The sequence below is a fragment of the Oxyura jamaicensis genome, chromosome 2, assembly GCF_011077185.1.
Source record: "Oxyura jamaicensis isolate SHBP4307 breed ruddy duck chromosome 2, BPBGC_Ojam_1.0, whole genome shotgun sequence".
Lineage (NCBI taxonomy): Eukaryota > Metazoa > Chordata > Aves > Anseriformes > Anatidae > Oxyura > Oxyura jamaicensis.
The window spans coordinates 158,105,075-158,117,497 of record NC_048894.1 but is presented as its reverse complement, the minus strand read 5'-3'; the positions used below and the strand labels follow the sequence as shown (position 1 = coordinate 158,117,497).

At 71.8% G+C, this 12,423-nt stretch overlaps 4 protein-coding genes across 11 annotated transcripts in view; 1 reads left to right on the top strand and 3 right to left on the bottom strand.

Moving 5' to 3' along the window:
* Window positions 1-631, bottom strand: part of MROH1 (maestro heat like repeat family member 1) — a 58,825-nt gene extending 58,194 nt beyond the window's left edge. For all 8 annotated transcript variants that reach the window (XM_035316689.1, XM_035316692.1, XM_035316690.1 and 5 more), the window contains exon 1: window positions 624-631. The gene's annotated coding sequence lies outside the window, so the exon portion shown is untranslated. The remainder of the gene's footprint in view (window positions 1-623) is intronic.
* Window positions 1-2,255, bottom strand: part of HGH1 (HGH1 homolog) — a 15,527-nt gene extending 13,272 nt beyond the window's left edge. The window contains exon 1 of the mRNA XM_035317235.1: window positions 2,197-2,255. Coding sequence (XP_035173126.1) covers window positions 2,197-2,255 — 59 coding nt within the window. The remainder of the gene's footprint in view (window positions 1-2,196) is intronic.
* The window catches only part of SHARPIN (SHANK associated RH domain interactor), a 20,499-nt gene extending 10,273 nt beyond the window's left edge, over window positions 1-10,226 (top strand). The window contains exons 2-14 of the mRNA XM_035316694.1: window positions 2,163-2,335; window positions 3,044-3,157; window positions 3,577-3,718; window positions 4,605-4,695; window positions 5,006-5,279; window positions 5,708-5,838; window positions 5,986-6,159; window positions 8,733-8,893; window positions 8,980-9,091; window positions 9,159-9,338; window positions 9,429-9,527; window positions 9,618-9,761; window positions 9,909-10,226. Coding sequence (XP_035172585.1) covers window positions 2,254-2,335; window positions 3,044-3,157; window positions 3,577-3,718; window positions 4,605-4,695; window positions 5,006-5,279; window positions 5,708-5,838; window positions 5,986-6,159; window positions 8,733-8,893; window positions 8,980-9,091; window positions 9,159-9,338; window positions 9,429-9,527; window positions 9,618-9,761; window positions 9,909-9,989 — 1,785 coding nt within the window. The 5' untranslated portion in view covers window positions 2,163-2,253 and the 3' untranslated portion in view covers window positions 9,990-10,226. The remainder of the gene's footprint in view (window positions 1-2,162; window positions 2,336-3,043; window positions 3,158-3,576; window positions 3,719-4,604; window positions 4,696-5,005; window positions 5,280-5,707; window positions 5,839-5,985; window positions 6,160-8,732; window positions 8,894-8,979; window positions 9,092-9,158; window positions 9,339-9,428; window positions 9,528-9,617; window positions 9,762-9,908) is intronic.
* Window positions 10,227-10,510: 284 nt separating this feature from the next.
* Window positions 10,511-12,419, bottom strand: LOC118161676 (cytochrome c1, heme protein, mitochondrial; the record flags this gene model as incomplete). Its single annotated transcript, XM_035317234.1, has 6 exons — window positions 10,511-10,843; window positions 11,004-11,104; window positions 11,173-11,333; window positions 11,474-11,631; window positions 11,702-11,828; window positions 12,250-12,419. Coding segments are annotated over 6 exons (822 nt in total), but the record flags the coding sequence as incomplete, so codon positions are not given.
* Between the last annotated feature and the right edge of the window lie 4 nt (window positions 12,420-12,423).

Here is a 12,423-nt window from a genome sequence, read left to right as displayed (position 1 = left end):
TTCCCCGGTGCCTGGTTCCCGGTGCCTGATTCCCATTGCCCAGTTCCTGGCTACCCGGTTCCCCGTGCCCGGTGCCTGATTCACAGTGCCCGGTTCCCTGGTGCCCGGTTCCCGGTGCCCGGTTCCCTGGCGCCCGGTGCCCGGTTCCTCGGTTCCCCGGTGCCCGGTTCCTCGGTTCCCCGGTGCCCGGTTCCTCGGTTCCTCAGGTGCCCGGTTCCTCAGTTGCCCGGTCCCCTGGTTCCTCGGTCCCCCGGATCCCGGTGTCCAGTTCCTGGCTGCCCGGTTCCCCGGTGCCTGGTTCCCGGTGCCTGATTCCCATTGCCCAGTTCCCGGCTACCCGGTTCCCGGTGCCCGGTGCCTGATTCACAGTGCTCGGTTCCCTGGTGCCCGGTTCCCGGTGCCTGGTTCCCTGGCGCCCAGTTCCTGGCTGCTCGGTTCCCCGGTGCCCGGTTCCTGGCTGCCCGGTTCCCCGGTGCCCGGTTCCCCGGTTCCCCAGTGCCCGGTTCCTCAGGTGCCCGGTGGCGGTGCCCAGCCCGCTGTGGGCTGTGGGGGGCCGGGAGCAGCAGAGCCGCCGCTGTGCCCCCCGAGGGCGGTGTGGGGCCGGACCCCCCCGTGCCCCTCACGGGCACCGTGCCCATGCCCGGCCGGTTCCCCGGTGCCTGGCGGTGTGCTCGGGCCTCGTTCCCGGTGGGCCTTGCCGCCCCCTGTGGCACCGAGCACGGCCGCAGGTTCTCGGTGGGGCCGGGGGTCGCTCACCACGGACCGGCCCCGGAGCCTCGGGGCTGCCCAACGCCCCCGGTGTCCCCCTGCCCTGCTCAGGGCCTGCCCCGAGCCCCCCCCGGGGCACGGCAGCAGAGCCCCCGGTCCATGCATGCTCCCCCCGAAGGGGTCCGGGAGCCGCGGGTGCCCCCCGCCCATCCCCAGCTCGGCCCCTCGCAGCCCCCCGTGCCCCGAGGATGACCGGAGGCGCTTGGCCTCGCGCTGGCCGTTCTCGGCCTGCCTGGGGCCGTTCCCACGGCACGCGGGGCCGGGGCTGCTCCCCAGGGACCCCAGGGACAGGGCTGGAAGCGGGGTGCGGGGGGGTCCCACAGCCCACCGAGGAACCGGGCCCGGAGCTGTTCGCCCCGCGGCTCGGGGACGCCTCCTGCCCTGGGGTGTTGGCGCTGTGGGTGCGGGCATCGGCTCCACAACGGGCGGGCGGCCTCTGGGAACGGGGAGAGAGAGCAGTGGGCACCCCGGACCCCCCCGTGTCTCAATAAAACGGGGAAGGAACGGATCCAAACGGCCCAGAACCGCTCGCGTGCCCAAGGCTGCCTTGTGAATTTGGCCTCTTGTGCCAGCCCTCCCACCCGGGCCCCAGCGCTGGAAGCAGATCCAGGTGCTGTGGCGCTCCGTGAGCTGCGATCGCACCCAGCGAGTCCGCCGTGGGCCGGGCGGTCGGTGCGGAGCCCGCCGTGTGCCGGGCGGTCGGTGTAACCCCAGATTCATGCGGACGGGCGAAGCGATGCCGTGCTGGCAGAGCCGTGTCCCGTGACGACAGCGCACTTCTTTACGACCGCGGTCCCTCTCAGGCAAGCAGCGCCCTGCCCCACCTTTCTCGCTGGCAGACGTTGGCTTTCTCCGTTGTCTCCCTCCCTTGTGGTGCCGGTGACGGGACGGGGCAGCGGCCCCGGGGGCTCGGCAGGAAGCCGGGCTGGGACCAGGGGAGAGGAAACTGGCGGCGGTTTCTCCGGCTTCCTCCCAGCGCCGTCGCGGCTCCGGTGCTGCGCAGGGCGGGCGGCGCTCGCCGGCTTCCTGCTCCCGAGGGGCTCCCACCTCGACAGAGCCGAGGGAGACCCCTGGGCTGGGAACTGGGCCGGGCTGTGTGAGGAGGGGGTCTCCTGGTGCCCCTCAGGAGCGGGCAGCGCAGGGGTGCGCGTGGAGGGGCTCCCCCCGGTTTGTGCCCGGGAAGGAATCGCCCCCGGGAGCCCCGGTCTGAGGGCACGGGACACGGGGCTGCTTTGTGAGCAGGGCCTCATTCGGGGCTTGTGCCGGTGAGGGGAGGGATGTCCCCGTGTCCCCTGCACCATGTCACAGGGGTTGTCCCTTCCCCGGGCGCACCGCTGGCGCGCGGCGTGCCTTCCTCCTGCCGTGACCCCCCCGCCGTTCTGCTCCCCCCAGAGCATCGCCGAGTACGACCTCAAGGACATTTCCTACACCGTGAAGAGCCCCACGTGCCACGAGCTGGTGGTCTTCGGCTCCCTGGACGAGCCCATGGTGTTCAACTTCGAGGAGGAGCGGGAGGCGCAGAAGTGGTGGACGATCGTCAGCAGCTCCCTGCGGGAGGTGCAGAAAGGTCGGTGCCTGGGGGGGGGGGGGGGGCGGCCCCGTGGGGTTCGTGTGCGCCGAGTGCTCCGTTCCCGGTGCCTGGCCTGGGGTGGCCGGCGTGCCCCGCGCGGGGTGGGCCAAGGGACACGATTTTAACAATTGTTTTGATATTGTTCCGAATAATTTGGGCCCGCGCCCCACCAGCTGCTTCGGGCAGCGGCGCCGTGTTCCCGGGGGGGGCTGGAGCCCTCTGGGCGACCCCTGAGGCTCCGAGCGCAGAAGCGCGCCGTGCTCCGAGCCTTTCCCAGGGACACCTGGCCCTGGAGCCCGGGGACCACTGAGGGCCTCGTGGCGTTGTGGAGCCCCGAGGGGACAAGGAGGCCACGCGAGGCGGGGTGCTGGGGCCCCGAGGTGGGCTGGGAGGGAAGCTGCTCGCTGGGAGGCAGAGGAGAGCAGCCCCGTGGGGCTGGGGGGCGCAGAGCCTCCTCCCCTCCATCAGAGCAGCCCCGTGCTCGCAGGGACAGCGGGCTGCCCGCTGCTGCCTGAGCCCTGTGAGCCCTTGGGATGGGGTCGGGGTCAGCTCTGCCTTCGCCTCAAGCTGCCCCGCACAGCCCGGGGCTCCCCGTGGAGCTGCGTGGGGACGGCCGTGGGTGACGGTCACCGCTCGGGGCAGCGGCGCTGCCCTGCTCTGGTGCACAGAAGGTACCTGTAGCAACGCCTTCTGCTCTTCCTGCAGCCTCCGACAGCAGCCTGCCGGCCTCCCAGGCCTCGTCCCTGCCCGCGGCAGCCGGCGGCAGCTCCGCCGATCGGGACCCGGAGGAAGCTTTGTTCTCGGAGCTCTCCAGGAAAGGTATTTGAGGGGCGAGGTTTCTCGGCTCCTGACGCATGCCGGGAGTTGCCGCAGGAGACGAGGGCTCCTCTCCAGCTCCAGCCGCTCCCCGGTCTGGGCCGACAGTTTTGGGTGCAAAGTCCGAGTCCTGTGGGATGGAGCCTTCTGCGGGGCGGGGGGCCACGCACCCCGGCTCTGCAGGGGCTGCAGGAATGCCCCGTGGGGCTCCCCCGCGCCACAGGGCGCAGCTCAGCGGCTCCTCCTGCCCCCTCGCCCCCCGGCTGCCCGGCACACGTCCTAGGAGCCTCTGCAGAGCTCCCGCTGCTCCCCGCTGCCGTCTGGGTCCGGCCCTGCTCAGCTCCCCGGCGCCGCTCCGGGCCGGACACGAGGCTGTGCCACGCGGTGCCGCGGCTGCAGGGCTCTCCCTCCCGTCCCTGCAGAGGAGCTGGCGCTCCAGCTGGCGCAGGCCATCGAGGACAGCGACGAGGAGGCGGCCGCGCAGTGCGCCGTGGCCCTGGCTCGGCAGCAGGCCACCCTCAGCATCCTCCTGAAGGAGTCCAACTACCCCTCGGACGGCATCAGGTGAGCCCCTGGCGCCGGCGGGCGGGCGCCTCCCGGGCCCTGCGGTGGCAAGGCAAGGGGCGATGGTTCTGGGCCAAAAGAGGGCAGATTTGGCTCGGGTTTAAGGAAGAAATTCCTCGTCATGACGGCGGCGAGGCACTGCCCGGAGAAGTGGAGGTGTTGGTGTGGGCTGCACGGGGCCGTGGGCAGCCCACTGCAGCAGGAGGTGTGCCTGCCCGTGGCCGGGCTGCGTGACCCCTAAGGTCCCAGAGCGGTCTGTGAGCTGCCCCGGGGGAGCTGTGCTCACCTGGAGCCACAAATTACGGGGGGGGAAGCGCAGGAGCGCAGAGCCGTGGGCAGCCCGCACCGTGGGGCAGGCGGGGAAGCCTCGGTCACTGCAGCTCGGGCAGGGCCGGCGGCCTCGGGCAGCTCGGGGTTGTTAGGAAAAGGCGAGGGAGCGAAGGGCAGACCCCTGCCCGTGTCGGATACGGGGCCAGGGGGGGATCAGGCACACAACAGCCTTTGCAGGAGGACGGGCGGAAAGATCACGGCTCTGGCGTGAGAGAGGCAGCGGGGGGGGGTGCGGAGAAAGGGGGTGTTTGTCCACGTGTCCGGGAGCAGATCAACGGAGGGGCCGAGTGAACTTAGGCAGCACCAGGCTTAAAGCAGGGGGAAGGAAAGGTTTCTCCACACCGTTTCTAAGCACGTGGTGGAAACGGTTGGCACAGGGAGGCCACAAACAAAATAGTTTGACGTAGAGTGGACAAAATCGGGGGAAAACACGTCCCTCGAGCTTGTTAAACACGAGGCGCAGCCAGCGGCTGGGTGCTCCGGGCTCGGAGCCGTCGGACGTCCCAGCCCCGAGCCAGGCAGGCATCCTCTCACAGCACCTTCGTCTCTGCTCCAGCATGAACGTCGGCGTGGAGGATGCGACGTCGTCTGCCAGCATCATCCTCAGGGTCCAGGCTCACACTACAATAGCGACACTCAAGCAGCAGGTACGGAGCCGGCGCCTCGCCAGCCGGGCACGGGGCAGGGTCTGGGGGTGCTGAGCCCCCCAGGAAGGGCCCTGGAGCCCCGGGGTCGGGGCAGCCCCTTTTCGAAGTGCTTGTGCCCGCTGTGCCGCAGGGGGGGCTTCCCACCCGCTCCTCGCCCTTTGTGGAGCCGGCTCCGCACCGGCTCTCCTGCCGGCCGATGCGTGGTGGTTCGGTTCCATCCCCTGCCGGGCCCCGTGGCGGGGTGGGAAGCTCCCGGGAAGGTGTGCTGGGGACGCGGTGGGCTTACCTCTGAGCTTCTCCCGCCGCCCAGGTGTTCCAGGATTACGGGTTCCACCCCCTGGTTCAGCGGTGGATCATCGGGCAGTGCCTGTGCGTGGATGAACGGACAGTTTCCTCGTACGGCATCCGCAGGGATGGGGACACGGCCTTCCTGTACCTGCTGTCGGCCAAGAGGGCCGAGCTGACGCAGCAGCGCTACGAGGAGGACCAGGCACAGCTCCTGCTCAACTCCATCGCCTCGCTCAACGACGGCGCCGGGGAGCAGCGCAAATACAACACGCTGCCCAGCATGTCCCCCAGGAAAGGTACTGCTGCCCGTCCCTTCGGCTGGGGGCCGGGGGGGACAGCCCCAATCCTGCCCCAATCCTGCCCCAATCCTCCCTGCCTTCCCGCGGCGTGTGGTCTGCGGGTGCCAGACCGTGTGGGAGGGAGGGTTTGGGGCACTGCTGTCGCCTCTGCTCCCGTGTGGGTGAGGACACGCGCGGCCCCGAATGGGTGTTGGGTGTTCTCCTGGCCATGGGCCCTCGCTCAGACCTTGCCGTGCAGGTGCTGAGGGGCTGAGCAGCTCCTTTGGTGCTGAGCAGAGCCAGGCTCTGGATCCCCTCGGCCTCAGGAGCGCACCCCGTGCCCGCGCTCTCCGTGCCGAGCACGTCCAGGGGGCTCCGTCCCGGCTCGGCCGTGCCTGGCCACTGCCCCTCTCTGAGACGTGCCGGTGTCCCCGTTCCCCCTGCAGCGTGGGGGAGTGACCCCAGCAGGAAGATGGACATCAGTGAGATCAGCCAGCACCTGGACACGATGCAGATCGGAGACCTTGTCAGCAACCAGCCGCCGTCGGCTGCCGCCTCCCTGCCCTCGCCGGTGCAGGTGGGTGCCCCTGCGCCCCCCGAGGCTCCTTCCCCCGGCACGCTGCGCTGGGTGCTGCTGGCGGAGGGTGGCCGCCCCCCGGTCTCCTTCCCCTCTCCCTTCCGACAGGCTTTTCCCAGCTCCTTCACCTCCTCGTGTTCTCCGCAGGCGGGCTGGTCGTGCCCCAAGTGCACCTTCATCAACAAGCCCACGCGGCCGGGCTGCGAGATGTGCAGCACGGACCGCCCGGACGACTACGTGGTGCCCTGCAGCTACAAGCCCGACGAAACTGAGCTGTGGAGGATCCAGCAGGAGCAGGAGGGCATCCTGCAGTACCAACAGGTACCGGGGCCCACGGCTCGGCCCGGGGAGCGGCCGCTCTCCCTGTGCCCCCCTGCCGGGCAGGATCGGTGCCTGGCAGGGCTGGAAGGCGTCCCGTGGGCGAGCGGATCCTGCGCCGTGCTGGGAAGCGGGCACAGCACCGCGGGTGGCAGCAAGGAGGGGCTGCTGCGGCCCCTTCCTCGTCCCCCGGCGGGGCGGGCGGTGCCTGCCGCGGTGCGCGGGGCTCGACGACGTGCTGCGTTGTGAGCGTGGCGTGCTCTGGTGTCTGCTAGGGGGGGGTCACTGCTGGCCCTGCCGCTGTGCGGCCACCGCACGGGGCTCTGAGCGGTGTCACCGGTGCCTGTGGCCACCCAAGTGACAGCTTTGGGCAGGGCAGGGTCCCAGGGCAGGGTCCCAGGACGGTGCCGCTGCGGGAAGCACGCAGCTCGCGCTCCGGCCGTTCCTCCTCTTTCCTCCTGGCGCAGCGAGGTGCGTGTCAGCCGCTGTCGGGCTGCGCTCTGTCTGCTGGAAGCTGTTTCCCGCAGGCGCTGTAGAATCGCGCGTGGGGGCTCTGCTGGGAGCCCCCGCCCCATCGTGGAGCGCGCTGCGGGGCTCGGGGGCATCGGGCTCAGCCACTGACCAAACCTTCTCTTCTTTCTTTTTTCTCTTGTGCTGGGACCCCGCTAGGAAAAGGGAAGGAGAGAGGATGGCTCAGCTGCGCACTGCGTCTTGGGCTCGGGTTCCTTGCATGACTTCATCAACCTGTCCTCCGAATTCTGCTAGCCGCCCCGTGCCTGGCCGACCCGGATGCCCCCTCCCGCCCCGCCGGCCAGGGCCCAGTGCCCGCCGCGCCGCCCCCGTGCGCTCAGCGGCTCCCCCGGCCGCTGGCCACCGAGGGTCCGGGCTGTAGGCACGGCACCTCCCTGCGGGCAAGCGCGAGGGGCCGGGACCCTCGATGGCAGGGCTGAACGCTGCAGGGACGGGGCTGGGCTGCGCCCGCGGTGCTGGCTGGGGGGGAGCTCTGTGGGCTGTGAACCCGGCCCCCGCCAGCCCCCTGGGGCTGTGCTGGATGAGGGGAGCCTTGGCACACCGTGGGGGCTCTGCTTTCCCCCTGGCCGCCCAGTTCTCCCCCCAAACACAGCCCCCGCTGCCAGCTGCCCCGGCGGGCTCGCCTGCGGGCTGAGCCCCCTCTGGCGTGGCGATGCCTGGAGGTGAGCGTGGCCGTGCTCGTGCCATGGCCCCTTCGTGAGGGCTTCAGGGCAGAGGCAGCAGCACCGGGGGAAGCGGTCGGTGCCGTGCGGTGCCGCGGTGGCTCCGGGGAGCAGTGTGCCAGGGGTCCGAAGAAGCGTGGTGGCCCTGGGAGCTGGATGGGGTCACGGCAGCAGGGCCAGCCCCCAGCCCTGCGCTGCTCGCCGCCCCGCACACAGTAACTGGGTGGCTCCCCGATGCACTTTGTGTTCAAAAAGCTCCCCCCGCGGCTCTGGGCTGCAGGGAAGGATGAGCCCCGCTGCTCCACGCGTGACCGCGCTGCAGGCGCGCGGAGAAACCCTTCCCTTATTAAAGCCTTATCCCACCAGCGCCGCTGTGCCCTCTGCTTGCGCCACCTTCACTGACGGGCTGCTCGGGGGGGGGGGGGGGGCGGTTCTGGGTGGGTTTCATGAAATTTAGTGTCAGAGGAGTCGGTGGGGGCTTGCTTGGGGGCTGCACGAGAGCAGGGGCAATGGGGCCGTCCTGAGCCACGTGCCGAGTGGCGGGGCTGGGGCTGCAGCGCTCCCTGAGCAGGGGTAGGGTCAGCAGCAGCTTGGACACGAGGCAGCACCGTGCGCGGGGGGCCCAGAGCCCCCCCTTGGCACCCTGGGCTGTGCCAACAGCAGCAGGGCTGGGGGCGAGGGGGGCTCGTGCCCCTTGGCCCTGCTCTCCCGAGCCCGCCCCTGCAGCGCTGGGCCCAGCGCGGGGACACGGAGCTGCCGGGGCGGCCGTGGGGGTGCCCGGGGCTGGGGCAGCTCCGCCGTGGGGCCGGTGAGGGTTGGGGGTGCTGGGCCTGGGCAGGAGGAGGCTCCGGGGGGACCTCCCGCAGGCTGCCCATGCCCGAGGGGGCTGCAGGAGAGCCTGGGGGGTCCCTTTGTGGAGTTACGGAGGTGGGGGGTGATGGCTCGGAGCTCACAGGGGATGGGGGGCGGTGGGAAATAAGGCAGAAATTCTGCCCCCGGGGGCGGTCAGGCCCTGGCCCAGGCTGCCCGGAGGTGCTGGGGGTCCCCAGCCCCGGCAGTGTTAACGTCGGGCCGGATGGGGCTGGGGGCAGCCTGAAGGGCTGGGAGATGTCCCTGCCCACGGCGGGGGCTGCAGCGGGTGGTCTGTGAGGGGCCCTCGGCCCCAAACTGCTCTGTGGTCCCGGTATCAGACGGGTGGGCAGATGGGGGCCCCGTGGCCTCCCAGGGAGCAGGGCCCTGCAGGGGCAGAGCGGATGCAGCCCCCCAGCCCTGCCCCAGGGACCTGCCCGGGGCACCCGGCGCGGGCAGAGGGGGCCTGGGGGCGCGGGGGCTTGGCAGGGGCCGGGCTGGGGCTGCTCTCACCCAGCCGCTCCCTGCCCGCAGGCGCTGGAGGCCGAGCGGCTGAGGAACTTCCAGCAGCTGCTGCAGCTGGAGGAGGAGGTGCTGGTGCCCAACCGGGAGGTCCTGGAGTGCCGCATCTGCTACCAGCAGGTCGCCCCGGGCGAGGGGGTGCTGCTGCGCGAGTGCCTGCACAACTTCTGCAGGTACCGCGGGGCCGAGCGGCGCGGGGAGGGGGGGGGGCGGCCCCCAGCCCCCTGCCCCGGCGGTGACGGCGCGCCCGTTCCCGCAGGGACTGCCTGCGCCAGGTCATCAACTACAGCGAGGAGCCCGAGGTGGCCTGTCCCTTCCGCGACGACGCCTACGCCTGCAGCAGCCACCTCCAGGAGCGCGAGATCCGGGCGGTGAGTGGTGCCCGCGGGCAGCGCCGGGGTGCCCGGGGCCGCGTCCTGACCTTGTCCCCGTCCGCAGCTGGTGTCGCCGGAGGAGTACCGGCGCTTCCTGGAGAGGAGCCTGGTGCTGGCGGAGCGGCGCACGCAGAACAGCTTCCACTGCAAGACCACGGACTGCCGCGGCTGGTGCATCTACGAGGACTCGGTGAATGAGTTCCGCTGCCCCATCTGCCAGGCCCTCAACTGCCTGCTCTGCAAGGTGAGCGGGGGGCGGCCGCGCCTCCCCCTTCGGCGTCGTGCCCCGGGGGGCTGCGGCGGGGCTGAGCGCTGCACCTCTGCCCCCCCCAAGGCCATCCACGAGGGGAAGAACTGCCGGCAGTACCAGGACGACCTGCAGCTCCGGGCGCAGAACGACGCGGCCGCCCGGCAGACCAGCGACATGCTGCAGGTGGGAGCACCGCGGGGTGATGGGGCTGATGGGGGGGGGGGGGGTGCGGGGCTCGTCCCTGGGTCCCTGACTGCTGCCTCTCCCCCCCAGACCCTGGTGCAGCTCGGCGAGGCCATGCACTGCCCCACGTGCCACATCATCGTGCAGAAGAAGGACGGCTGCGACTGGATCCGCTGCACCGTCTGCCAGACCGAGATCTGCTGGGTGACCAAGGGGCCGCGCTGGGGGCCGGGGGTAAGCGCGCCTGGGGCTGGAAGCCCCCCTTCCCTGCACACCGGTCCCTTCCCAGCTCATGGTCCCCATCCCTGGTCACAGCGGGGCCTGGGGGCCCAGGGCTGGGTGCTTTGGGCCCCCCCCCCGACCCGCTCTCCTCCCCACCAGGGTCCCGGGGACACCAGTGGCGGGTGCCGCTGCAACGTCAACGGCCAGAGGTGCCACCCGCGCTGCCAGAACTGCCACTGAGCCTCGGCCTGGCCCAGCCTCGTGGGACGGGGGCTCCAAGCAGCCGGGCGGGAGCCGTGCTCCTCGCCCCGGGGGTGGCCCGGGGGCCGCTGGAGCTGGCGCAGCTGCAGCGCGGCCCCAGCAGGGCCTAGAGAGACGCTTTTGGTCGCAGGGATGGCCGCAGGGCCACGTCCCCCTCGGGGCTGGCGGCAGCCGGGGATGGACAGGAGGGGAGCGGGCAGGGGCCAGGCCCCAGGCGGTGCCGCAGGGCCTCCACGCAGCCCCTGCAGGCAGCGGAGCTCCCGGCGCGTCCCGGCGGTGCGGGGCATCCTCATAAGGCTGCGTGCCACGGCCGTGTGCCATCCTAATAAAGCTGTCTGCGTGCCATGGTGTCACCTGCAGCCCTGTCACAGCACCAGGGCCTGCCTCCGCAGCGGGGATGGGCAGGACGGGGTTAGTGCATTAACCAGAGCGCCCCACCGGGGGGGCGCAGCCTCTCCCCGGGCAGCAGCAGCCCCGCAGCACACGCACAGACCCCACTCTGCCTCCCAGCTGGCAATTCAGGTTTTATTTCCCCGTCCCCACACCGTACACGCGCAGGCACCGTTCCCCCCCCCCCCACGTGTGGCCAGCAGTGCCCGCGGGCGCCGAGCGCGCCGTTAAATAACCGAGCTGCCGTGCACGCAGGGAGCACGCGGTGCCCCCTGCTCCCTCCTCCCCGTGCCCCCGAGGGGCCGCAGGGCGGAGGCGGGGGCACCCCTCTCCCCCCTCTACTTGGGAGGCCGGTAAACCATCTTCCTGCTCTTCAGAACCGACCACTTGTGGCGCTTCAAGTAGTAGGTGAGGGCGATCAGAAGGCTGGAGATCATCAGCATCTGGGGGAAGGAAGGCATCGAGCGCTCTGCCCCACGGGGCCCCCCCTGCACTGCACGGCTCTGGGGCCCCTTGGAGCACCAGGGAGGGGGCAGCGCCGCCCCCCGGAGCTTCCCCCCCTGCCCGCCCCTCGCCCAGGCCCCCCGGCAGGCCGGCACTGACCTTCAAACCCATCCGTTTGCGGTGGTCGTGCTCCGGCTCCGCCGCCCACCGCAGGAACGTGCAGACGTCCTTGGCGATCTGCGACATGGTGGCCGGAGTGCCTGGGGAGGGAGGAGGGAGCTGAGCACCCCCCGCGGGCCGGCTCCGCGCCCCACGGGCCCCCTCTTACCGTCGTCGAACTCCAGGATCTCGTTGTAGATGGGGGGGGCCATGCCGATGGCCTGTCCCGGGAAGTAGGGGTTGTAGTGCAGCCCCTCGCGCACCGTGACGCCGGCCGGGGGGTCGCAGTAGCCGGTGAGGAGGGAGAAGATGTAGTCCTCGCCCCCGTGCCTGCAACGCAAACCCCGGGATGTCAGCATCGGGCTGCAAGGACCCGGGTGCGGGTGGCGGTGCCGGGCTCCTCCTTGCCTCGATGGGTCCGAGTGGGTCCGGACCCCCCGAGCCATGCCCGCGGCACGGCAGCCCCTTACCGGGCGTTGACGATGTAGCTGAGGTCGGGGGGCAGCGCCCCGTTGTTGGCCGCTCGCGCCGCCTCGGGGTTGGGGTAGGGCTTGGGGAAGTGGTCGGAGATCTTGCCGGGGCGCGTGAACATCTCCCCGTTCTCGTCCGGGCCGTCCACCACCTCCACCTGCGGGCGGGAGGGCGCTGAGCCGCGGGCAGGGGGTGGGGGGCCGGGCGGGGGGCCGGGGCTCGCTCACCTCCTCGGCCAGGGCCTTGGCCTCCTCCTCGGTGTGCGTGACGCCGATGAGGTTGCGGAAGGCCAGGTACTCCATGCTGTGGCAGGCCGAGCACACCTGCTTGTACACCTGGTAACCGCGCCGCACGCTGCGGGGGAGAGCGCTCAGTGCCGCGGCTGCCCCTGGATCCCCTAGGACCCCCCCGGGTCTCACCCCGGACCCCCCCAGGTCTCCCCCAGACCCCTCCAGGAGCCCCCCTGGACCTTCCCAGGATCCCTCTGGTCCCCCCCAAGACCTCCCCGGGACCCTTCCAGGTACCCCCTTGGACCCCGCATCGCATCCCCGCCGGATCCCTTCCGGGTCCCCTCCTGGACCTCCTCCAGGCCCTCCCGGACCCTTTCCGGGTCCCCCCCGGATCTCCTCCGGGCCCTCCCAGACTCCCCCGAGCTCCCCAGGTCCCCCCTCCCCGGCCCCCCCGGGCCCCCTCCGGGTCCCCCCCCACCCCCCTGCGACCCCTCCGGGCTCCCCCCGACCCCTCTCCCCGGTACCCCGAGACCCCCCCCCCGCACCTGCCGTGGTCCAGCGCGGCGAGCAGCCCCCCGTGGCTCCAGGGGAAGCTGGGGGGGTGCATCTCCAGCTCGCCGGCGCTCAGCGCTCCGTGCAGGGCCAGCGCCGCCCCGCCGCCCGCCGCCAGCGCCCCGAGCGCCCCCAGCGCCAGCGCCCCGCCGCGGGGCCGCCCCCAC